This window comes from Mya arenaria, chromosome 7, assembly GCF_026914265.1.
Source record: "Mya arenaria isolate MELC-2E11 chromosome 7, ASM2691426v1".
NCBI lineage: Eukaryota > Metazoa > Mollusca > Bivalvia > Myida > Myidae > Mya > Mya arenaria.
The window spans coordinates 43,670,671-43,698,160 of record NC_069128.1 but is presented as its reverse complement, the minus strand read 5'-3'; the positions used below and the strand labels follow the sequence as shown (position 1 = coordinate 43,698,160).

Sequence of the window (27,490 nt, the reverse complement as noted above, 5' to 3'; positions counted from 1 at the left end):
AGCACGACTGGTCTGCTTATCAAACTTGTACACTGAAGCAACACGACTGGTCTGCTTATCAAACTTGTACACTGAAGCAACATGACTTGTCTGCTTATCAAACTTGTACACTGAAGCAGCACGACTTGTTTGCTTATTAAACTTGTATACTGAAGCAGCACGACTGGTCTGCTTATCAAACTTGTACACTGAAGCAACACGACTTGTCTGCTTATCAAACTTGTACACTGAAGCAACACGACTTGTCTGCTTATTTAACTTCTACACTGAAACGGATCTTGAACCTCAAAACGAAAGAAGGCGGAACACATAAACTAACCTTATTTTAAAATTTATTTCATTCCTTTACACCTGCGTATCTTTCAACACTTATTCAATCACAAGTTTGAGATACAAACTCCTACAATCTTATAAACTACCTTCGAACTATTGCTTGTAAAACACTTTTACTATCGGCTTTCTTTTCTGGATGTAAATCTTTGGCATTATGTTAACATACAATCACATTATTTGAAACGTTATGTCGTGGATTCTTTAACTTTCAGTTTGTTTGTTTATGTTTCCCAGGCAATGTTTTATGAAACCAACTCCGTTTATTTTTAACATACGCATGGAAATCCTTGTCTCCTGATTAATAAAAAGAGTGTACTCAAAAACAACAACGCACTTGAAATCAACTAGTAATTAGACTTAGGGCTATTTTTACTACCTATCGTCACTATTGAAATATGTACTGTAACCTTATCATCTTAGTTGAATTGAACATTCTTGAAATCAAATATGTTCGTTTCTTTCGCACTTATTGAAAACTTACTGTCCAACTGGCTTCAACTATATATTGGGCATAACAACAGGGTCAGTGCACCAGAGAAAACATTATTCGGCAGGTTCTCGGTTCCTATTGTAAATTTTAAAAAACATGAATAGTATATATAATTTCATGCATTGCTCGATTCCTCAACAGTACTTACTAAGTTTTACTAGTTGACATCGACGGAAAGATGAGTGCAGCTTATACAGTTTTATACTGACGTTGATACAATCCGTTTTATATCATGATTTATAACCTAGACCTCCTATATTAGATTCCTTACGACAAGATGCACATTGGCGGTTGTTTGTGCTTGTAAAGGTGTATATTAAAAAAACACAGTGCAGACTTGTCAATCAGTCGAGAAACAAATGAACCATGTACGACATGGGATTCATCTTTATGACAAACAAGTGTAAATTGAGACAATTAAGGTCAAGTATTTAGTATGTCCGACTTTATTTTCCGATTATGATGTTAACTTACATTACAGACATGGTATAATAGACAGACATCGTGTAATACAAGGCATATTTCACATCAATTTTTACAACACAGTATGCCAATGGCTACATTCAGGAATAATAATTATAAGACAGATAATATACAATACATTGAATACCATATCATGATACTATACAGCTTTAACTGAAAAACTTGCATGGCTTCCAAAACAAAATTGAAGATGACATAACAAGATTCAGTAATTTAGTATATGACATATAAATGTACAGTCCGTCATTGGTCATAACCATCAACTAAGCAAAATATATCGCTGGGAGTTTATCTTAATCCTGATCTTAAAAAAATGAATATTATCAAAAAATACATTCAATGTTTTTTCGGTCCGTTTGATATAATATTATTATGATGGTAGCATACATCATTCTTTAATCAAATGGAATTAAACACAAGGCTTTAAGTTGGCAAATACAAAATAAATGGTCACATAAAATGCCCACTAATTGAATAGGTAACCATTCAATATCGGATCATATTCAATGGATCACTTGTCAAGAATAATTGTATGAACTTAAGTTTTTCTTCTGAATTCAAATCATTTTAAACTGCAAAGCAGAACGTTTTGAATAACATAACTAGTCCCGTCTCATTTACATTTACCTTGAAATAATCTACTAGTATGTACTGTCTAACGTATTCTTTTACTGTAGCACAATCACATACATTTAAGAGCGATGAAAAGGTAATAACTATATTGAATTTAAGATTAAACCACTCTGATGTATATGTAATTATGGCGTAGAGAACGTTGTTATAAAGTCTTAATTAAAAGCGACAAACATGTTGATAACTGCAATGCACTTAATAATAAATATATATTTGAAACATAGATGAACACATTGTTCAACAGAAATTCCTTTGTTTATGTTGACAATAATATCGCTCTTAGCTAAGTTGTAACCTTACAAAATGTGCTTGTACTGGATTACTTGCATCAAACACAAACCGCCTTTGGATACAATTGTAATACAATTTGAGAAACTGTAGGCTCAACTTAAGTTGTCAAATATTGAAGCAACAACGGTCTTAAGAGTTAAACAACTAGGGCTCAAAATACACCACAAGATTAACACATAACGTACATACAACACAGTTTGACCATATATGCATTAAAACGCTTTATTTATAGATGTTGTGGGAACCGAATTGGAACTGATAGTGAAAGACGAGATCACTGCCCTTGTAAGCATTTGTCTACACGCAAAGCCTCATAAAAACTAGTTGATTAAATCACAATATGGCACAATTAAATACATAAGAACGCAATACTCTTACTTAAAATGGAAATAAAAACAATCGTCACAAACGCACTTTTTGAGGTACTATTTAACATCGACATGATCTAAAATTAATACACGAGTAAGCAACATCGCTCGAGGTTTTTGGTGAAATGTACAGATATGCGTCATGCGATATGTTATCAGTTTTTCAACATATTTATAATTATAGGTATAAAAGAAAAAGTCAAATCATGTTTTAAACATAGTGGATTAAACATTTCATTAAAATTTATTAGATTGACATACCACATTCAAACTTATAAAACTATTGTATGAACAAAATGTCATCGAAATTGCTGATATAATATGATTATCATTATATGTACATTAAATGTACGTTCTACTTTATCCAGCAAAACACTCCAGAATATAGCTTCTATTGATCTTCGTATATTTGTAAGCTCGGTAACAACAACATTTTCTGTTCCACGTATGAGTACAACATCTCATTAAAACATCCTTTACAACACGCTTAATTATTTTAACAGGAAATCTTTGAGAAAAATGATATCCATAACAGACGACCACGTACAATAGATTGTCGATAATATATCATCGACATTCGCCTCCATGTCTACACATCTGCTCACATCTTATTTAAGAATGCAGCGGCGAAGCTTCGAGAAAGCGTGGACCTGAAGTTATAAACCATATTTAATGAAAACATTTACCAAATTTAAACATATGTATATGCACAATGCCCATCATGATACTGAAAAGCACATTAAAAAGTGCAGAATTATATGTAAACCAAGCCACTACATCATGAGATTTAACGATAAACTTTAAAAAAAAAAATATCAATGTATCTAGATCTATAATATTTATTACACTTTATAACATAATACTTTTCATGCAAATTGTAAAAACACAATATCCTCCTATTAAATCGATATCTAAAATATAATATATAATACACATTATTATGTTTCCATAAAGAATAACATGTCAGTAAGTAATGATTATTTATAATGATATCAAGTTATTAAAACTATCCTATGTATACTGGACATAGTAATTCGTGGTCATTATGAAGAATTCAGTTTAACGATTATTATATGAGCATTTCAAAACTAAGTTCACTAAAGGCACAAAAACAAAGTCAATGATCAGGAGAAATGTTTCAGATTGGCATGACATGTTATAAACATTCAATAAACAATACCAGCATGCATTGTTTTGAATATATGACATTATCATTTGGATTGAGTATTACATTAACATAACACCAAAGCAAGTTACCGACCGTCAACTGTCAAGGTCTCGTACAGCTCCTCAGTCTGATCTATATCCGCCTCTGTGATACCTTTGGCTGATAGCTCCGATTTCAATGCCCGTATGTAATTAACGTAACCCGATGGTAACACCACCCTAAAAATAGAATTTAACTACATATTACATGTATTCAACGTAATGCGAAGGAAATCCGCAACTTTGAAAGATTCACCGTAGACTATAACTATACAGACACTGTTTATTTTATAGGTAATAACTGAGGTCACGCTTATGTAGTAAGGATTCGCGAGTTACAATATTAGTTGGATAGTAAAAAAATATAATATAAATACATGTTACTTATACTTACAAAGTATTAAATGATACTTTGAACTTTGTTTCAAATGCAATGCATAAATAAAAAAAAAACTGGTTATTCTGTACACATATAGCTGATACTGACCTTTAAAACTGTCTTCATATTACATTACATATAAGAATACAATTCAATTATAGTGTAATCAAAAGATTAATTAAACTGTATAAATCATTAACTTTTACTGGGGCATTTGGACGAAAGAGCTACATTGCGGTTTATTTATTTCAAAACTTCTTAAATTCAGTGCTACATTGTTCAACAATGCTAAATTTCACAGTAACTGTGACAGTGCAATAAAGGATATTTTTTTCAATTTAGTGTAAGATCGTAATATATTTCATGAGCTTCTTTTTAAAAACATATTTTTAAAAGTGCCGATCAAACGGTGAAACTATACTATTTCTTTGATCAAGCGTGATTTTGAAGATCATGCTACAATAAAATTAAATAAAGTTTTTTTTCGTGCTTTAATTAGTATTTCTTTTTCTAAATAACTTTTTTAAAAACAATTTTTCCCCGCCGCTACCCAACGGACGCACTTAACGCATTTTTTATAGTTTATAATTCAGTCATTCTTGTTTTTGCAAACTTTTTTATGAACATTAATTTTTGAACGTTTATTAATGCATCAAATAATAACGATAGCAGTTTTAAATTAAAACAGGGCATTAGTACATAACAAAATTACTACGTGGCCATTTATTCAGCTAATTTGAAAGATCGTATTTAAAAAGATATTTGATAACATTGATATAACATCCTATTTATATTCGAGCTGTTGTTTTCGTCGGTTTTAATGAAAGCAAATGTTCGCACATTCAGCTTCAAGGTTCATGAAAAGTTTGAAAAACATTACTATTTTTCTAATAAACGATAAGTTGTTTATTGCCAAATATATATTTATTTAAACTTATGCAACCTCATGCAATCTTTAATTGTTTTGACAACATTTTGTGTTTCAAAGCTGACGTGATTAGTGTTGATCAAGAGGAAGTACCTACACTGTAACTGTAAAGAAGTTCTGAAAGTTGATAGTTTCACTCCTTATTTTTTTCACTGATATAACTTCGTATTGCATCGAAAGGCATAACATAAAGTAGTTTAATCCGCATTTATTTTCACACATGAGGTATGTTAAATATGAAATCTTTCGCCACCGTCTGAATTAATAGAGCTCTACGGTACGGTGACTTAACTGTACTGCATTTGTATTTTTTTTATATTTCACTCCATGAATAGTTTGCGTGAAGACAACCCATTGTTCAAATGCTATTTTGTTTCAATAGATGAAAAAAAAATATGCTGGTTTAAAAACATAAGCATCTTATCATTAAGTGCACATGGTATAAGTCATATAACATACGGACGGTATACAAGCAATATAATTATTTAACAAGAGTATCATAATGGGGTGCACAACGCTCGTCCGTTTGTGTTTACTGTATCAGGCGGCGTAACTTAGATATCTTTCAACTTCTTTGACAATTGGCCAGAATGATGTGTCAGGCATGTTTTTCTCATTTTTGCTAAAATGACTTATATCGGCGGCGTCGGTTAGTGCAAAAGACGCTATCTAACACCATACCCCTTTTTTACAATTTTGATTTGGCGTCACTCAACTGCCGTTTGTCATTATAAAGTAAAGAAAATTGTAAAGATGCCTTACTATAGTTATATAACTATTACAATATGTATTTTCAACAAATGTGTCTATTAGTTCATGTGCAGAAGATAAGCTGCGTGTCATTATATAATTGTGCACGTTAATTTACGCTCAACGACTGGCCTGTAGTGAAAAAAAACTTCCTTAGATGCCTTGCATTTCCTATATTTTTTTCTAACATTTTGTAGCCTGATATTTAGCCTTTCGTGTTATGTAATAACATATATGTGTTGTCGGGCTAATTAAGCAACCAATTTTAAACAATGTGTTCGGAAACGTTTGTTTAAATGTTGCTGACTTCAACGTTGTTTTGATGTACGTAGTATTTTGAAAACGGAATGCAAAGAAACCGTAATTTCGTCCAATAACTAAGAAAAAAGTCAAAATAATATTAAGCAAATGCAACGGAAATACGACTTTCTATAACAAAATGTGTTTTTGATGGATTTGCATTCATGTTTGATAAATCTATCGGTTGCATGAACGATGGCGATTATGCATATTCACGTGCATGCGTATTGGTAAAGGTAAGATTTATTATAATTTGAGATGATCATCTATACATAAACATGTTACATAACTTTATAAAGATATGTCATATACATGAAATCATCACCATTTAACATAACCAGAACTATCATCAAACGATGCTCCGAGTGGGGATCAAACTCGGGACCTTCTGATCAAGAGTCCGACACGTGCAATCAGAGTTAGCAAGTTCGCGTTTTGTCGAAACCGTGCACGTGCTTAATAAAACCGGAAACAGCGTCATAAAAATACAAATGCAGCTAACATGAATATTCGCAAAAAAATGGAAAGTTCACCAAAGAAAACACTAAGAAACAGGTGCAGAAGCTTGTACAGGTTCGTAAGAAATGCAAGCGTGACTTTCTGGATGGAAGACGAGTTGTTGAATAAAAGATTTTAATAGACCAAGTGCGCGGATGAGTTGTCGTTTACTAACATCTGAAAAAATACGTTCTCGGGAGTATTCTTCATAAAGAATGCATGCCGTGTCTGGCTGACAACACAGTGCCGACTGGAAAACGACACAAGGTATGTGATCACAAAACCGGAACCCGATGCTTTGCTGTAACTACAAAGTTAGCTGCAGGTAAATGGTTCTTTCAAAAATTACAAAAGTAAAGTTCAGTATGCATCAATATTAATATAATCTCAATGAATTTTACCCCTAAAAACTACCTAAATGACGTCAAATAGCTTGTATATATTGTTTGAAATGCTTCAATTCTTTCAGCCATGATCAACGCTGGCGTTGGGGAACAAGAAATGAATAATATTCTTGACTACATGAACCTTCCCCTTGTTAATAAGAAGACACTCAAGAACAGGGAGCGAAAAATCGACGAGAGCTTTGAGGTAGTTGCCGCCCAGTCATGTTCACGTGCAGTGGAATATGAAATTCGAAATTCTATTCAAACATCACAAATGAAATCTTATAAAGTTATGGTATACAAATAAACTATACTTAAATCAAGTAAAAGCTTTCCAATGACGGATATAATTAAACTGACAGTAGAACTATAGTTGTACAAGGAAATGCTTGTGACTCTTTGTTGACATATTTCTTCTGAATACATACAATCTAAACAGCGGAGTCTCCACTATGACAAATTAATGTATACACTCTATCCTCCGCCGGAAGTATCTTTCTTATTGTACTAAAATGTTATAATTAATGGAATTGTAGGGAAACAGATAAACAGTGGGTGGAGGTTTCGGCGGATGGCGGCTGGCAGAAACGAGGAACTGGTCACAGTAACAACAGGATTTCAGTTGTAATTCATATTGTAAGCTTGCAACAAGCGCAGTATGCTCCTCAAAAGGGGGGTGGGGGGCGCACCCTCCCCCCCCCCCGCTTAAACTCGTCCAATTTTACTTTTATTTCAATATAGAAGGAAAAAAATAATAGTACGCCCAAATTGTAGCATTTCGGACTAGATATTGTTAATGTTTTTAGAGGGAGTACACCCCACCCCCCGCACGCTAACTCTTTAAACCAAATAAATTTCGGTTCTGATGGAGGGACACAAGTTAAAAGTGAACGCTTCCTAACTTACGGCCCTCTAACGTCGAATCCTCGATTCGCCCTGCCATGGAATGTACATGCATGTCTGCCAAACATATTCATAAAGATATCAACCGAAACGTAAGATTATCTTCAGTGTCCATATTTTGATACTTTGCAAAATGTTTGTATAAATACAATTTTAGTCTAAATGATTCTTAAGTATATTTTGATGAAAAGAATTATTGAATTCATGCACTTTTGTAAACGTCTTTAATGCATTTATTCTTCGTTTCATCAGGGCACGTGACAATTGTCAGCAAATCTTCAAGAAAATGTTCGAGCATTGGCGTTGCTAAAAAAATGTAGATTTTGCAAGAATGCAATCAGAAGAAAAGTTCAAGCAACAAAGCACAAATGCGGGAAGAACTGGACGGGCTCGTCAAAAGCAATGGAGCATTCCTTATATAAAAATTCCTTCAGGGTTTAAAAAGAAAAGTCCTCGAGGTAAACGCATTAACAATGGACGACGACACGTCAACGTATACTAGAGTGAAACGATGCCCTTTTCCGTCCCTTCGAAAAATAGTGATATAAACCATGTTGTAAAAAACATGACCTATTTCCTTTACAAAGTAAAATCACACAACCAAAAAAGTAGGCAATGAAACAATTTCATTTATGAAGAAGTGCTTTTCTGTATCCTTAAACAAAGGTTATCCAGATAAACCTTACCGCCATAGTTCCACACAGCTACGGGGAACATGGCGGCTATGACTAGAAGTGTTGCCTTTCTGGGGATGAAAATTACCGTCATTCGAGTTTGCCGGGCGGCAGAAACCTTACGAATTGAGCAGTACGAGAGGAACTTAAATAGGTGATAGACACCTACACCATCGCAAAAATGACGGAAAAGCTGGCAATACTTTCAACAACGAGCACATGAACATGATGATATCAAGAAAAGCGCCTAAAGTGTCCCATTACTCCGAATCTGAGATCCTTGATTTTCGTGTTTCGGCGGCAGTAGCACAAACGAACGAAGGACACGTTTATATATTAAAGGTTTGTTTGTGTTAACAACTACGCCCTCATACCTACATATTTATAAAACAAATGAAAAAAATATTGCCATATTATATACAATGACGAAGACGATGATGATGATTATACTAATGATGATGATGATGATGATGATGATGATGATGATGATGAATGATTTCCTTTCAGGTGAACGATGCCCACTGTCTATCACCGGAACATATCACAATGAAACGTTGCGAGGAGTTAGATAAGGTCCAGCGTTCCACCATTCCGGAAGCGATTTACTATATGTAGTGCTAAAAACAGATTAGTAAAACCGGCAAAAACAATCGCGGCTTTATCATCATTTTTTCTGAGTTAAATATTGATTCAGGTTGTTTAACTGCTTCACATGTACAAAATAAAATAGTGTCTTGAAATGAATACGTAAATTTTTGTCAAAACATCACAACTGTTATACGTAAACCTTTTTTTTCTACAAATCGCTGTACAATTTACGCTCGCAATGGTATTGTTTAGTATATTTTCAATTATTATTATTATTATTATTATTATTATTATTATTATTATTATTATTATTAGTCAGTATATATTAACGTTTAACGTGATTGAAGATGCTAATTAGTTCATTATAAACAATAACGTCGACGTTCAACACTTATAATGACGTTGAAGACAATTAGGGTACGTTTAAAATCGAACAAAATGAATGTTAAAAATGCGAGTTATTCTGATATTTTAAATTTATCTTTATTTTGTGTGCAAATATCAAAATCAAAATAAATTATGCTTTTTGATGAAATTTAAATATGTTATGTCGTGTTTTTCGATGAAGCTAAAGAAATTACGGTGCCTTATAAGATAGCTGGTGTTTGCACTAAACTTCATCGGAAAGGTTTTTTATTTGACATAAATGATTAAAGGATGCTTAGCACTTAATGCTGACCAATATACAGAACATTTAGTAAATATTTCATTTTTGACGTCGAAATATTGTTGAGCAACGTATCCCACCATTGCACTCAATCTTATTATTTAGCATGAAAACAAACACAATTTTAAAGTCTCATATTATGAATATATAATTGAAAGTGGTATTTTTTATCAACAGGTCTTATTTTTTTTTTTAAAAAACAACCTCTTTCAATGTTTGAATACGTTCTGTATTATCAGATCCTGTACATGATCCTAGAAAGTAACCCTGTGATTTTGTTTTAAAATCTTGAATAATTCAATTTTTCTGATAGGGCTGTTCAATGCAATGAGAACTAGAAGATAAAAACAAACGAAAGAACAAAAAGAATATTTAAATGAACTTAAATAATGAATCACAGTAATCGCAAATGCACTACTTCTTATAGATCATGAACAATTATGGAGTCAAAAGGTGTGACATATAATACTTTTTTGTATCTGTGTCGTTCAGGACATATTTTACTCTATGTATCTTACTGTTTTACTGTCACCAGTTCTTTAAATATACTGAAACCTGTGCAATTAAATCAACGACTACGAAGTGGAGGACTGAAATATTCTACAGTCAGGCGAAACACCTGACTGTCTATAAAATGACGAACCAGCGTTAACGTACAATTTGACCAATTTAAAGACCTCCCGCGGAGAACGCAAAAATACGCAATTAACGCAGAAGTTACATTAATTTTTTCACTATTTCGCATTGTATCTTACTAGAAATATCACTGAGAAGCAACTGCTATTAAGGTAACACTATTTGTATAACTGTTTATGATTTCCAATTTCAATTCAAACTTATGTCTACATATTTATGATTTGACTGAAAACACTCTAGAATCTATGGTGTCAATCGTATGGCGACATCACTGCCGAGCTTAACGTGTGCCTTTGGATAATATATGATGCAAATGTTAGTTCACTGACTGAAACACTATATCAAATACAAAAAAAGAAAAGTTGATGGAATGGGTAACTATATGCTTTTCTCACTGACTCGTATCTCGTTAAGACGTATAAACGGGTTGAAAACACGTCAAGATTAGTAGTGCAAGAAAGACAGTTAATGATTAGACTAAGGTTACATACTGAATGTTACGTTACGAATATGGACCTAATTTTATACGAGGACAACATAAATACTCAGTCGTATGGACGGCGACGTTGTGTTCCGTGAATCGTTTATATGGTTGTTATTATACTATAAACACCAAAACATGTTGATTAAACGTTAATGTTCTAGATCATTTGCGCATTCTTTTGTATGAGTAAATATATAAAAAGTCCATTCATAACGTTAGTTTGTTATCATCCGCAAATTTCCCTACACACACTTTTCATGCTTAATAGTTAATAGTTGATGAGTAGTCATTTAGTACTACATTTATTAAAAGAGGTGCTATCAATAAGTGTTAAACACATCGTAACTATGCCTGTTATGAGCAATATGATATCAATACTTTTGATCGCCGTATTCTTGTAGAACTACATTGCCTACTTCACCACGCTTCTTCTGTGAAATAACGATTGGCGATGAATGGGGTATTTTAAATAAACAGTCAAATAGTTTTAAAACAAAAACTTTCAAGAATTAGAATTGCCATTTCCGTAATAAGCGATCAGTTTTTATTATTTCTAAGAAAATATGTATTCATCGTTATAATCAATTATTATTTGTCATAATTTAAAGGTTCAAAAGTGCCGTTTAATTTGGGTCAAAGGGACGTTAATACATTTGCAAGTAGTTCTTGAAGTTTTTATCTATATTTAACTCGACCACAGACCTATGAAAGCGGTATATGCTTTCAAAAATGGCTTACCATTACTACCACTTATAACATGCTTTATACATGTGATTATTATGATTACTGTACACTAAAAAGTAATACCTGCATAAAACGTTCACACATGATCTTATCGAAACAGCATTCAGAACACATTTCTTTACTTCACAACAAAAAACTTTAATACTCTCCTAAACATTCTAAGCTGACTCTTATTATACCTATAAGATTATTATTACGTGTAAATTTCCAATGGTCCATCATATAATGAGACGCCATCCAGGACAACTTTTCCTTCCATCCCACAGATGAACATCACCCCTCTCCTAAACGCCTCCTTTAACATCCTACATAGCAGCTTGCCCTCAGAGTTGGGAAACAAAAGTCCTGTGAACGTGCCGCCTTTTATCGGGTTTCTCGGGGACGGATGGCGCGTCTGAAAGTAGGGAAGACAAACGTTGTATCAGACGTGATTTAATGTACATATACAAAATAAACATGATTGCAACCTAATATTTTGAAATGAGCATGTTGTAATCGCGGAATCCAAATTGGTACCTTTATATAAGAACGGAATGTCATGTAAACTTTATATAAACTGTGATATAAACATCGTAAATATTATGCTTGTGCTGCTCAGAAATATAGCGAATACTTTTGTTGTGAATTCAGTCAAATATCTACTGCAATAAAGGATTATACATAGATGAGTTTAATAATTCCTATTTTCCCTTGTTTATACTTATAAGGTTATGTTTCCATAATTTTACCAAACAAAAATTGATATTCATACCGTGTTAGGTTTAAGGAATGTATATTTACATGCATTATTTAGTATTAGGACGAACGTTTTCTATGTATATGCAAGTGAAACATGACAGTTTAAATCTTCATAATCAGTATAATGTGTTTTATAAACATATTATGAGGAAAGCTAATAGATATCTAAATGACATTTAATTTATTAATGTTATTGCGACAATATATTAATATTGGTTACATTTACCATGGGCGCGAAAGTGAACAGGGTATATTTTCATATTATTTTTATATTTTTTATGTTTGTCTAACTTGTTTTATGTGTTATATAATTTAAATAACTACGTTTAAGTTTTTGTTTTTAATGAAAATATATTTTATAATTTAAACGAAGGCAAGATCTGTTTTAAATTCAATAAACAGCTACTACCGACAATTATTTGCAACTAAAACACATTATCACGCACGGAACAAAGATTCCTTTCTTCTACGCATATAGTATAATGTTCAGTTTAATAGGAATCATGTCATTCATTTAGTTTTGAGCATCGAAGTACATGCAAACCTATCATTCACCCATTGTATCGAGTGACATTAGAATTGGTTAATTATATTCTATGTAAAATACATTAATATTATCAACTATTTTAATGCGGATTTCAACATAATACGTGGCATTTATGTGCATGGTGAAATTTTCCGTGGCCAAAATAGTCGTATTGCATGTCAAGTTATCAAGGTTTAGTTTTCCCCAAGAGCTTTAAATACAAAGCAATATAAAATTGGCACGCATGATGTCATCAACGAATATGACGTACGGTGCAAAATAGTATACTTGTGTTATAGACTATTTTAGTGTCTGGTGTCTTCTAGTGTCTGCTTAGTGCAACCGACCACATTTTGCTACATATCTTGATTTATGACAATTCAATCAAAATAAGTTTATTGTTACACATCTTTTCCCTTTTTGCTTTCAATACAATCATATACTCCATTTAGTATTAATGCTAATGTAATTTTCTGTATACCACAACAATACACTTGACATACATAGAAATTCGTTTGAGGACCATAATGATTGTTTTAATTTATAATTCCCCATTTAAGAAAATACGATGTATGATGTTTGCGTTCCATCACATTAAAATAAAGACTATAGTTTTTTTAGCTTATGATTTAAAACACTTTTCTGTATGTTTAGCCATTGAAATACGTACTTTTGCGCTCAGTGTATTGTATAATGTATATATTTCTGTTTGAATGCACTTAATGTGTTAAATGAAAAAAACAACATTTAATAACGATATTGCAAACATGTTATATAATTGTCTACGTTTGAGTCAAATGAATTAGAAGAAAATTAGTTTCTCTTGTTTTGAAAGGAATGACCTCCAGGTGGAGCTTTATAAGCACGAGTGATTCATAGGCACGAGTATTTCGTGCGCATATGGATGTAAAGGCAATCAGCTTCGGGGTACCGATACGTTCAAATCGATCAAATTGATTGTTAAATTTAAGGTCGTACCAGGCAGTAGGCAGAAGTCCGTGTTTATTGCAGCGACCGGACAAGGCGTGATTTTAATCCTCTTACAGAGGGTAAGTCGTATTAAAAATATGTTTGTTGTATGTATTGAAACGACGCGTACATGTACAACATGAAGATTCAGATTATGCAGTGGAAATATGGAACATGTAGAAATTATGATTTAATTCAGTTTATACATAATTTGTAACCAGTGATAATGTTTGGGGTTTTTTGTGTTTTTTTTTTTTTTTGGGGGGGGGGGGAGAGAAACACGTAGGAGAACAATGCAACACAATGAGGTCGGGGCTACACGGATCCCGCGGTTCTACCACGTCGTTGTGAACAGATGAGCTGGAGCTGTTTCACCTCATGGCAGCTGTTTTTCGTTGACGTCATTTCCTGTTTAAGTGCTGCGCTCCGATGGTGTTCTCCCGCCTATTTTGGTTTTCTGATAAAGTATTACCTGTCAGCGTCAGCCGTAGTTTTGACCATATAGTCAACACATAAAGATTAGTATTATAAATGAAATTAATCTTCTCTGAATTGAACGAGAAAAATTTGAAGCAATGCCGAATAATTATGGATTTTTTTGGTTAAGAAGATTTTTAATTCAGTATGTTGGCAATAAAGCTGCACTCTCACAGATGTACCATTTTACAACTTTTTTTATTGTTTGTCTTGGAAAGAGCAACTTTTTGCATAAATATCTGCAAACCAATGATATAAGATAACTGACAAAAATGAGATCGTTGATTATCATATTCCCGTTCGAAAATTAATGTCTTATGGCTTAAACCGTTACTAACGGTTTAAGAAAATTGCATAAATCATCATTTTTTGAACTTAAATATACAAATCTGCGATCCAATTTTTGTAAGCAGTCTTATATAACTGGTTCTCATCGATTTTTGACAAAAAATAAAAAGTTGTCAAAACGGTCAATCTGTGAGGGTGCAGCTTTAAAAAAAAATCGAAAAATACTTTTTTAATTTTATTATAAGTTGAATTGTTAGCAAACTGAGATATAAGTAAGAATGCTTTATTTAAGTTTCAGTGATTTGTTCTGTGTTCGCTAATACATACAAATATTGTTTCTTTACTTGTTTACCTAGTAACATCTGGCTTGGCTGCCATTACATAATTGCTAGACAGATGAGTTGCCAATCTTGGCTGACACGCTATTAAAATACGTTTTCCTTAGAAAAGAATGGGATGAATTGTGTTTAGTTCTGAAACAGTTTGAATGCATCTGATCATTTCTTGGGATATTTACAATCATTTGCTGCGAATTTAATTGATTGGTTTGTTTTGAAAACAGTGATCTTTTTAATACACCTTGCGGAAATAATTCTGGATTATTTGGTTTAGAAGTTTTAAAAATTCAGAATGTTGAAATTAAAATTAGGTTTTAAAGAATATTAATTTAATAATATCATATAAATCGAGTTGCTTATAAACTGTGAGATAAGTAAAACTGTTTTGTGTAAGATTCAGTGATTTGCCCTGTATTTGGTTATAAATACAGATATTGTACTTTTTATAATTGAAAATTTGGCTCGGCTGCCATTATATTTGCTAGACATATGAGTTGCCTGTTTTAACTGACTTGCCATTATTAAATGTGTTCCTTGGAAAAAATGGGTTTTGTGGATTTTGTTTAGTTCTGTAAAAAATGAATGCATCTGATCATTTCTTAGGATATTGATATGATGTGTTATTGAAAAATTGTTGTACATAATTATGATACGCTTAATGTTACAACACTATAAAATGATTGCATAAGTATAGAAGGTAATCTGAAGATCATATGAGAGGCATCGCTGATTCACGGCGGAAACGCAAGAGATAAATACGTAATACTTAAATTATATGAAGTTAATTTTCAATGATTAAGAAGAAGCGGAGTGAGTTTCAACCTCATTGTTTGACTTATTGTCAATGATGCAGGGAGTGTGTATTGAATGAGTGGCAGAAGGCTGACTTTTTAACACGCGAAAGTTAAAATTCTTAACATTTAAGCGTAGCACTTAATGATTGCTTATCAGCAGTTTCCATTGATGAATATCAAGGCTTTATTCTAACCATAGTATACGGTGGCTTTACCAGTTAGTCAGTTACAGTACTAGTATATATGCAAATAGTGTTATAAAGTTATAAAACTCGGCTTTGATGATTTATGGCGGACTCGCCAGAGGTGAAACACAATGTACAATGAACACGGTGTAATCAGAAGAGCTAGTTTATATGTAAATATTGTTATGAAGTGAACTTATAACAGGCTGATCCATAGCGGAATCACCAGAGATGAGTCGTTACAGTTTACGCTTACGTCTCCAGTACTAGTTAAAATGTAAAATTGTTGTTTTATTGACTCATACGAATGTAAAAATTCTAAGTCATTAGCCATGAGTGTTAACCGAACGGATTAATGTGAATACGTTATAAATGATGATCTTTGTAGAGACATGTTTGTGTATAAGTCTATTATTGCAGATGCACAATGACCAGACAACAGACCGAAGGATTGGCGGTAGAAGTGGATCTTCTCCCGGACCTACTACAGAAGTGGGTGGCCATCAATACTGAAGTAGTTCTTTCAGTTGGATTCACCTTGCAGTTTAGGAAGAAAGGATATCGTGCCTGCTAAAGTTTTTACTTTTACAATATATATATTTATTTCCATTGACACGAAGTGCTAAAACGGTAAGTGCTTAGTGACTTTGTTGGTTTTCTCTGTCCTGCTTTTGGTACGTCTAAAGTTTTTAATGTTATGTAATTGATACAAAATTATAAAACAAAAACAATATTTACACACATAGAGACATTTCGATTATTATCATAGTTAGAACTTCCAGGTTGTTTCAAGTTTTACTAACGATTCTTGGATCTAAAATGAAGGATGAGTGTATCCAAATTCATATTGTCTATACTTGAGTATATATAAGTGTTTGCCTTACATTGTCAGCCAATCAGGGGCGCTTGATTTTTAAAATGTTTCGTTTGTTAATTGTGAACAATCGCTACTTATTCCTGAAGACGACTTTCAGGATTAAGTTAAATGCTGTAACTCTGCATGCGCATATAGCCACGCCTACCGTTTGCATATGCAAAGGCGGATTTTCAGTGCCAACGCTGATTTTAATGACGACTCTAAATAATGAATTAATTGACAAGTCTTTTTGAAAGGCGCACAACTTAATTTTAAAGCTGATGCAATTTGGGAGGGGCTAACACTAAGTCGGTTAGAATTAATTAAGTTATCCGCTTCCATAGGTTACATATTCGCGAAGAAATTACTTAATTAACTATAACCTATACATATATACAGTACGAGTTTTTATTCATATTGCATCAATAATTACAGATTTATAAATAGAACAATAGAAATATTTTTTTCCGAAAGATAAACATAAGATTACTATCATTGCCTTTCGAAATACAATGTATCGGCTAGTGGGCTTACTCGCAATGCTCGTGCACGGTGCGCTTACAAACCGTAAGAAGGCGCCTTTTCAATAACACTTTTGGGTGTATAGTCGTATAAGCTGTTTATTGATATCTTGTATAAACATGTGAGATTAATTTATTTATGATTCAACATATTATAATGTTGTGTCTATTGTTATTTTTAAACTAATCGACATATGCTTTCAAATAAAACGACACATTTAGACGTGGCAATTTAACAACAAACATTTATATTTTTCAGCTTTACAACTACATAACATAACAGTACACAGAGCAGTTTGGTAATGTAAACAGAGGATGTTTCATGAGTTCAGTGTTAGATCGCATTTATTTCACAAAGCATATTTTCACGTGTATAATGAAATACATTTACACTGAACAAAATCTGTTTGTAATACTGTTATGCGTATTTTTGTAACTTATTTATATTTTATTTACATTTCTAAACACCTCATTATCGATTAAGCGTTTTCTACACCCGAGGGACGCCCCACACGCAAACCTCTGATCGCTAATGTCGTAGACTGTCATTCCTTCATAAACATTTATTAAACCACTTTTTATAGCATGTACAATCCTATTTATAATTGTTTATGCACGAAAAAAGGGCATAGATGCGTTATCAACAAAACAGTGGTTACCATTTACTGAAAAAAATATTTGAAAGGTTAAAAGTGGAAACCAATCGTGAGTGCTTAAACATTATATTAAAAGCCGATCTACCAGTTTTATTGTTTATTGTATGATAGAATATGGGTTCATGATACGTAAATATCAAATCATAGTCATTTTCGAAGAATATCTTCCTTCATTTGTAGACGGGTCATTTCCAAGACGGGATAAAGACCACGCTCCTTTGTTAACAAGACGAGTGGAAGCTATTTAAAAGTATTAGTCAATTGTTTTATTAGTTTCCCTTGAAGTTTGTATAACAAAGTCAAACAGTTTGAAAACATAGTAAATATGTGCTAAAGAATCGAATTTATGTTCGAACAAAAGTTTTCGTCCAATGATTTGTACATAAACAAATATTCAAGGATTCAGCTACAAGAAAACGCTGAATAATGGAATTACCATTTTCCTTATAAAGTACAAAGGCCAAAATATCTTTCGACTAACATATGCAATCTTTTTTAGGATCAAATTAGTATTTTGGCATAATTTAACGATTAACAGTTTAGCGTTCAAAAGATGTAGCAACAACTGGTTTAAAAGAAGTTCTCAAAGTTATTATGGCATTACTTAATTTTCGGTGAATCGATATTTACGATGCTGTTATTTCCCTGATAAAAGTAATATTTCGCGTAAATGCATGGATGAAAGCAATGATATAGTTACTATATTTAGTAATCTAAAATTCACTTTTTTCAATGATCGGAGTTCAAAACAGCACACCATACTCGAATATGCCATATTTTGACTTATGATATATAGTCGACTTTGTTTTAGAAAAGAGTGGAAAAGTATCCATATTGATAACAATTTGTTTGGTGACGTTGAAACTATTAGAGCAGTAGTTGGCTCTTTATAAGAAACAATCGTTCAGGTTTAATAATTTATATAATGTTATTGTGTTGTTATAATCTATTGGACACCTTCTTCAAGTTTACACACAATCTCATACGACTGTTCGCTCAAAATCATTCAATTATATGTGCATGTTTACTTTCTAATCGTCATGTCTAAGTGCTAGGAACAAGCCATTATTTGTTTGGATCTTGGAGTTGGTGGGATTTCCATTTTATTTCTATCCGTATCTTTTACGTTGTTTTTGTTTTTAACAGAGAAGACAAAAGGTTTAAAATTGGGAGCAACTTGACAATATGTTATTAGCTTGTATCCAGTTCCTACAGGTGTCAATGTTACTCAAATAAATCGTATTTCCAAAAAAAAGAAACAGTTTTTTTTTCAATTTTATATTTTTATGACAATACACTTTACATGGCATTTATGTAAACAATAATTCGTGATTGTTACCACACCAAAAGGTTGGAATACAAATTTATTTCTGTAATTAGGCTGTTTAAATGATCACAGTACAAAACTTTTCTCGTAGTGTTTTTGTTATTGCTTGCCCTACTTGGAATACTACAATTAAGTATTTTTTTAATGTATACTTTTAAGCGTGTTTTAAATGAACTGAGTGCTATAAATCTGATACAAAGTAAAACTTCTTTCTAAAAAGCAATATAATTGCAAAAGGGCTTGTGTTTCGTGTAATTTTGATTTTAAATCAGTCGCACATATATTGAAACAATGCTTATATTTTCCTTAACTGAAAAGATCTAAATTCACATTTCTTATAAGTTCAACTCATTTGTTTGTTTCGTGTAATTGTATATATGTGTTCAAATGTTTATTAAAATTATTCATTAAACAAAATAGCCATTAAACATCATTTACTTGCAATAACTCATATAAGCAGTTTATTTTTTTCTTCAGCGTTGCCCGGTCAATTTAACAGCAATTTTTATTGTTTCAAAAACACGTTTGGCACGTAATAAATCAACACGTTTAAAAAAGCAGTTTGTGACCATTGCAAGGTATACTTCTGACTTGTTTCAGGCATTTGCTATGAGATGGCAAATAACTACACTACAGTTTAAGGGCCGGTTTCACGAACAATCTTATACAAGACAATATATTTTCCTCATAAATCACACAATCAGATTAGACAGTAGCAGTTAACTGGTGTCTTTTTGTGAAACCTGGCCCCGGTGACCATATGCTTCGCGCAGGACTCAATGTGTATGGTTAAATATTCGGCTACTGAGATTGTTTCTGTCGTTTCATTTTGTTAATATATATTGTGCTTATCTTTTAAGTAAGTAACTGATTTCTTATTAAATTAAAACACTGATATCTTTACTTGTGGAACTCTAATTGAAAAGAAGAACCTGACAGGTTTATCAAGGATTCCCAGTCTTTAACTAGTAGCATTTCAACACAATACAAACATCGTATGGAGTTGTGCACACTTATATGATAATATATATATATATATATATATATATATATATATATATATATATATATATATATATATATATATATATAACTCTACGTTCATGAACATAAAAATAAAAAAGAAACATCGTTATAAACATGATTGCATACTTATATTTTGAAATGAGCATAATGTTTTCGCGGAATCCAAATTGGTACCTTCATATTATATATGTAATGTATGATTTAAATAAACTTTGGTATAAACGTAGTAAATGCTGTTTATCTTGTTAAAAAATATGGCGAAAAAAAATGTTGAAAATTTAATCTAATTTCTACTGAAACAAAGGATTGTACATTTGAGTTTTATTTATTCCTAATGTGTTTTATAAAAATAAATTATGAAAAGCAAACAGCTTTCTGAATGACATTTAAGAAATTAGTGTGCTATTGCGAAAAAATATCAATATTGGTTAATTTAAAATGGGCGCAAAACTAAACAGGGCATATTTCCAAATTATGTTCATACTTTTAATATTTGTGTCTAACTTGTTTGGATGTGTTTTTGATATAATTTAAACAAATACGTTTAAAAAATTGTTTACTTAGGAAAAAGGTTTTATAATTTTATCAAAATCAATATTCATTTAAAATTCAATAAACAAATACTACTGAATAAATTCCAAGTAAAAAACACATTATCACACATGGAACAAAGACTGATGACATCAACGAATATGGCGTACGGTGCAAAATCGTATACTAGTGACATATACTAAGTCTTAGTGTTGTGTGTCTTCTAGTGTCTTCTATGTGTAATCGACCACACTTTTCCTAATATCATGATTTATGGCAAATTGTATTTTTTTGTAAATCGCAACAAAATGCTTAAAATTGCATTGGTTTATGGATAAAAATGCTTGTTTTTATTTATAAGCTTTCAGCTTGTGTTTGACATTTACCATTTAAAAATAATTTTACGATGTATTATATGTGTATGCCATCACATTAAGACTATACTAGCTTATAATTTAAAACATTATTCTGTATTTTAGCCACTTAAATACGAAATTTTGCGTTCGGTGTACTGTAAAATGTATAAATGTATGTGTTAAGGCACTCAATGAGTTAAATGTAATAAGCCTTTTTATACCTAATACTTTTGCCAACACGTTTGAATTTTCGACTACTTGTCCAGTATATGCCTTTGCCACTGTATTCTTGCAAAACATGCTAGCCTTTAAATCAATATGTTTCAGAAACAAAGTAATTTTATCTTGCTTGAGACTTTAATCACTTAACATTTCATGCAATTATTATGCCCCCCCCCCCTTTTCGAAGAAGATGGGTATATTGCTTTGCACATATCGGTCGGTCGGTCCGTCGGTAGACCAAAGCTTGTCCGAGTGATAACTTCACAATTCCTGAATGTTTGGTCACCAAACTTGAGATGATGGTTGGGCATGACCAGTAGATGAACCCTATTGATTATAGGGGTCATCGGGTAAAAGGTCAAGGTCACAGTGACTTTAAATGGGAAAATTAGTTTAAAGCTTGTCCGAGTGATAACACAATAATATATAGACCAATAGTCATCAAACTTGACATGGTGGCTGGGCAAAACCAGTAGATGACTCCTACTGATTTAAGGGGTCTTAGGATCAAAGGTCAAGGTCATAGTGACAAACTTAATATTTCATTGACCTATGGTCATCAAACTTGACATGAAGGTTTGCCCTGACTAGAAGATGACCCCTTTTGATTTTGGGGGTCATCGGGTCAAAGGTCAAGGTCACAGTGACCTTTAACGAGAAAAAGTTATCAAAGCTTCTCCCAGTGATATCTCAACAATGCTTGGACCTAATATCATCAAACTTGACATGGAGACTGCGCCTGACCAGTAGATGACCACGTTTGATTTTAGAGGTCATTGGGTCAAAGTTCAAGATCACAGAAACCTTGAACGCAAAAAGCTTGTCTGTGTGATAACTTGGCAATGCCTACACCCATGACCCTCAAACTTGATACTTTGGGCGACCAGGTGATGACTCCTATGGATTTTGAGATCAAAGGTCATGGTCATAACACATTATCATCATTAGAATATCGTCATATTTACAATTCCTTGCTGCGATGAGGATACATTTATATCTGCAAATATTAGTCATCATCAGAACATGATTAAAAACTGTACCTAATATCCTCACACTTTCAATGGTCATAATCTTAAAACTGCCTCAAAGGCATCCAATGTCAATGACAAATCAGCTTTCATTTCGGTACATGCATATTTCATTCAAATGTCCAAATAATCCTGACAACGTGGCGCTCAGAGGGGGGGGGGGAATAATGTTTGACAAACATCTCTTGTTGTTGATGTTTTGAGGCGTCTAGAGTATTGAACAAAATCCCATGCATGCACTGGCAGCTATCAATAGACGTTTTTAAAAGGTTCTAATGTCTTATTCTGTTGGATTATTTATTAAACACATTGAACTCCGAAAATTCGTTGTTTTAAAAGTGCGGCATGCTAATTTTTTGTAGTTTTATTGGTATTTGGTATTTTTTTCTCAATCCCCGTTCTGGATAAATCTTTTGCTACACGGCTATCCTGTGGGACGTCCTTTACGCAAACCTTTGATCGCTTATGACATTGACTGTCGTTCCTTCATTAACATTCATCAAAATAGATTACAATACAATGCACTTTTATGTCTGTTATAAACTATCCTGCAATACTTTAGCGCTGAGTATTTATATACCTGCATTAAACAGAACCAAAATAGTTTAATGCGTACAAGCCGGTTTTCTTACAAATGCATATATTGATGATTTGTTAAAAAAATGCACTTTTGAAAATTAAGGACATCGTTATGAGCTTTATGTTTAATGTTTGGATTTATTCATTTATTATTAATTATTATTTTATCTTAGTGTGAACACGGAACATCTTGAACAGCTTCTTTTATCTTTAAACGTTACATTTACATTTTAACATTTACATAATGTATATGGGCATTTAAATTTTGCATTTATGACTACATTGCCTTAAAATTTAGTAGGTGTGTTGCGCCTAACGAAAACTATACCGTCCGAGAGTGATAAAATAGCAGAGTTCTCCTAGAAATATTGTAATTACTGACATGATCCTGGTATGTACAAGTGTTTATCTATGTAGTGGGATAGCCCCTTATGATGAGGATTTCATTGTCCTCATGTAAGTCTTTTCGACAGCAATGGAGTTTGAAGAAACCCCTTGATTCATCGCACTTAGTTTGCGCTAGTCTTGTGCTGATATTTAAGTGAAACACTGATTTTTAAAACGAAAACCGCGACAGCTTGTATCAATGCTACCCTGCCCGTTACCGCAATATTTCACCAAAATACAAACATGGTAAGAAATTGCGCACAATTATATGATACCCTGTCTGTTACCGCAGTATTACACCAAAATACAAACATGGTAAGGAATTGTGCACACGTATATGATACCCTGTCTGTTACCGCAGTATTACACCAAAATACAAACATCGTAAGGAATTGTGCACACGTATATGATACCCTGTCTGTTACCGCAATATTTCACCAAAATACAAACATGGTAAGGAATTGTGCACACGTATATGATACCCTGTCTGTTACCGCAGTATTACACCAAAATACAAACATCGTAAGGAATTGTGCACACGTATATGATACCCTGTATGTTACCGCAGTATTTCACCAAAATACAAACATGGTAAGTAATTGTGCACACTTATATGATACCCTGTCTGTTACCGCAGTATTCCACCAAAATACAAACATGGTAAGGAATTGTGCACACTTATATGATACTTTGTCTGATACCGCAGTATTCCACCAAAATACAAACATCGTCAGGAATTGTGCACACTTATATGATACCCTGTCTGATACCGCAGTATTCCACCAAAATACAAACATCGTCAGGAATTGTGCACACTTATATGATACCCTGTCTGATACCGCAGTATTCCACCAAAATAAAAACATCGTCAGGAATTGTGCAAACTTATATGATACCCTGTCTGATACCGCAGTATTCCACCAAAATACAAACATGGTAAGGAATTGTGCACACTTATATAATACCCTGTCTGATACCGCAGTATTCCACCAAAATACAAACATCGTCAGGAATTGTGCACATTTATATGATACCCTGTCTGTTACCGCAGTATTCCACCAAAATACAAACATGGTAAGGAATTGTGCACACTTATATGATACCTTGTCTATTACCGCAGTATTCCACCAAAATAACACTTATATGATGATATATTATAACATTATCAAAATACTAATTTGTAAGTTGAGGTTAGCTGAAATCGTTAGTTATATAGCTATAGATAAGTACACAAAGCGATTACCGTCTGTATGCCATCCGGGAATGTAAAAGCCAAAGTGATGTTATAAGGATAGTCCTTAACCGCAACTTTTCCAGTGGGCTGAGTCCCTTAGAAAATAAAATAACATTTATTTAAATAGTTCCCCACTTATAACAAATTTGTTCATACATTGTAATTTCCAAAATATTTTGTTAATAGCAACTGAACGGTTAGACACTCCGAATCTGTATTTCTTTAAGCGTTGCTATCATTATTTGTATGAAGAACAAAATGTACCTGTCCAGCGTACATTTAAATAAATAATGAAAATCAACGACTAATTAAAGCATGAATTGTATTGCAGTGCTATCGTTTTAAATAATTAAGAATGAGATGCAATAATACGTAGCCAATTTAATTAGTTCTCGGTGGTATATGAACAATACGTGATTATTAGTTATTTAATGATAACTTACATTTGCAGTTTTCTTTGATATGTGCCCGAAGTGTTGCTGTTTCCTTAAAACAGACAGTATTTCGATAACTATAATAAAACATCATTTGTATATGCAACGCATTTTGAACAATACATACACAACAAAAACATGGTATATGAGTATGAATATATATGTATGAGTATGCTTACACATTAGATTAATAAGGCAAGGCCACCTTTGTTATCTATGTGCATACGTTATTAAACCGTTAACAAACACTGTTTGTGATATTTTGCTATCGCTGCTTACTCTTTAACCTCTGTCAAAGTATTCGTTCGTTAATTTTACTTCGCCTCGACAGTGAGTCGTGCCTACACAGAACGTGACCTATTGTTCAGGATAGTATTGCAATAGTTGACATCTTGCTATTATAAAAAATGAATCGTCAGATAATATATCATTTGACCATGTAATTTATATATATTTATACGAAGCTTTTAGGAAACAGTCAAGTTTGAGAATATTTCATAGCTTTGTATCGGCTTATTATATTTAAAATTTGACATTTCCGCAATATATTTTCAAATAACAATGAACAATACACAGTGGTTGTGCGGTACCGTAGTAGTGTATAGTCCAACATTGAGGTCTGTATGATAGTAGTGTATAGTCATACATAATATAACTGAGTTAAATAAGTAAACGAATAACTTATAATATTCTTACTGCAGGATGGTATTACTACAATAAAAAATAGCACTTAATTAACATGTCTGTCACTGTTCTGATCTTTTCCAAATTATAAAGGTTTTGTTTCAGTAGCCGCATCTAATTGCAAAGCTAGTTATTTAAATGAAACGACAATTCACATTATGTTTCGTCAATTGAAATTAGTGTTTACACATACATACATATAAATATGATTTGCCTAGACTATGATCTTCACATAGTTCATTTCTTGTCTGAATACATGTTCGTATATTCTCACATGTCTGATCGTCATAAGTAACGTTTACTTTTTGTACGATTTTAACTAAGAATTGGGATGTGTTCGACTATAGTCATTCTGTCCGAGCTCTTTAGCATCATAAATAACTTGCATTTTTTTGTCGAACATATCTGATTTACAGGTTTGTTAGGACCATTGTGTTAACCTTACCTTTTTAGCTTCCTCTATGCTTCGTTTTGCTTTCAATAATTCTTGTTCGAGACCCTTCCGTTTCTGAAAGCATACAGACGAAGCAGTGGTTTAAATTATATTGCATTATTTTACAGAATTTAAATTTAATGTTCCCCTATAATGTACCTACTTTCATTTTATAGCAAGGACTACTGTACACGGTTGACTATATATGATACCCATGTATATATGTACATAATCAAGTTTGTAAAAATGGCCTCACCGTTTCTGAATTGTCAATGTCTTGTTTCACTCGTTGCAACTCATCACACAGTGTCTTCCTGTCCTGGAAACATGGAAGGAATTCACTACTTCAAATATTGGTACCACTAACGATTACTATTATCATATTATAAACAAATCAAGCTGAAGACCAGAAATCACTTTTCAGCAACGCATTAAGCCACCAGGAATTCAACAATCCGATTAAGCAGTAGTGAAAACAGTTCATCTGGTGGCCAAGACTCTTTGATTAGTTTGTATTGTGAAAATGGGCAGAGGGAAAGTAGATGATAGTTAATAATAAACGTCTAATTAAGGTTATAACAACCTCTAAAATAATTGAAAATAGCGAAAAAATAAAGCAATTCTGCACAATGATTATGATAAATGCACAAATTAAGCAGTACATGTTTTATTTGCATCTTTCCTCTAAAGCTAATAAGAAGAGTTAACTACAATTGCACGCAATGTAACAATTTTGTGAGTATTCTTAGCTTTGTAATAGTTCCTTGTATCTTTATCGACTAAGCAAAATAGAGAGTCACATAATCAAATACAGTGGTGCAATGAATTAGAAACATAGCGTATTCTTCTGTATACAAGTAAACATTTTTAGCAAGAATAACTATAATAGTGTCATGACAAATAGCAGGATAGTTCACCAAACATCAAAATTGTTTCACTTGTTTACATTTAGTTGTCACAAAGCATTGCTTTAACGGTTCACGTTTTTTTCGACAACCTGTTGCAACTTTTGTTCGAATACCTGTTTTGTCTGAGACATAAGAGTCAAAATTGGAGTCATATGACAATGGCGCTCTTAACAAAGAATCATTTAATTCATTGTCATGGTGAATAAGCGTGGACTTTATAACAAGCACTTTCACAGACAGTCTTACTTAAAT

The 27,490-nt window shown here is 32.7% G+C and overlaps 1 protein-coding gene across 6 annotated transcripts in view; it reads right to left on the bottom strand.

Annotated features, from left to right (window-relative positions):
• Positions 1–1,269: 1,269 nt before the first annotated feature.
• The window catches only part of LOC128241692 (uncharacterized), a 60,951-nt gene continuing 34,730 nt past the window's right edge, over positions 1,270–27,490 (bottom strand). For all 6 annotated transcript variants that reach the window (XM_052958729.1, XM_052958732.1, XM_052958727.1 and 3 more), the window contains exons 4-10: positions 26,587–26,649; positions 26,343–26,405; positions 25,223–25,265; positions 24,789–24,874; positions 11,939–12,135; positions 3,860–3,984; positions 1,270–3,248 (exon numbers count right to left, since the gene is read on the bottom strand). In XM_052958729.1, coding sequence (XP_052814689.1) covers positions 3,211–3,248; positions 3,860–3,984; positions 11,939–12,135; positions 24,789–24,874; positions 25,223–25,265; positions 26,343–26,405; positions 26,587–26,649 — 615 coding nt within the window. In that variant the 3' untranslated portion in view covers positions 1,270–3,210. The remainder of the gene's footprint in view (positions 3,249–3,859; positions 3,985–11,938; positions 12,136–24,788; positions 24,875–25,222; positions 25,266–26,342; positions 26,406–26,586; positions 26,650–27,490) is intronic.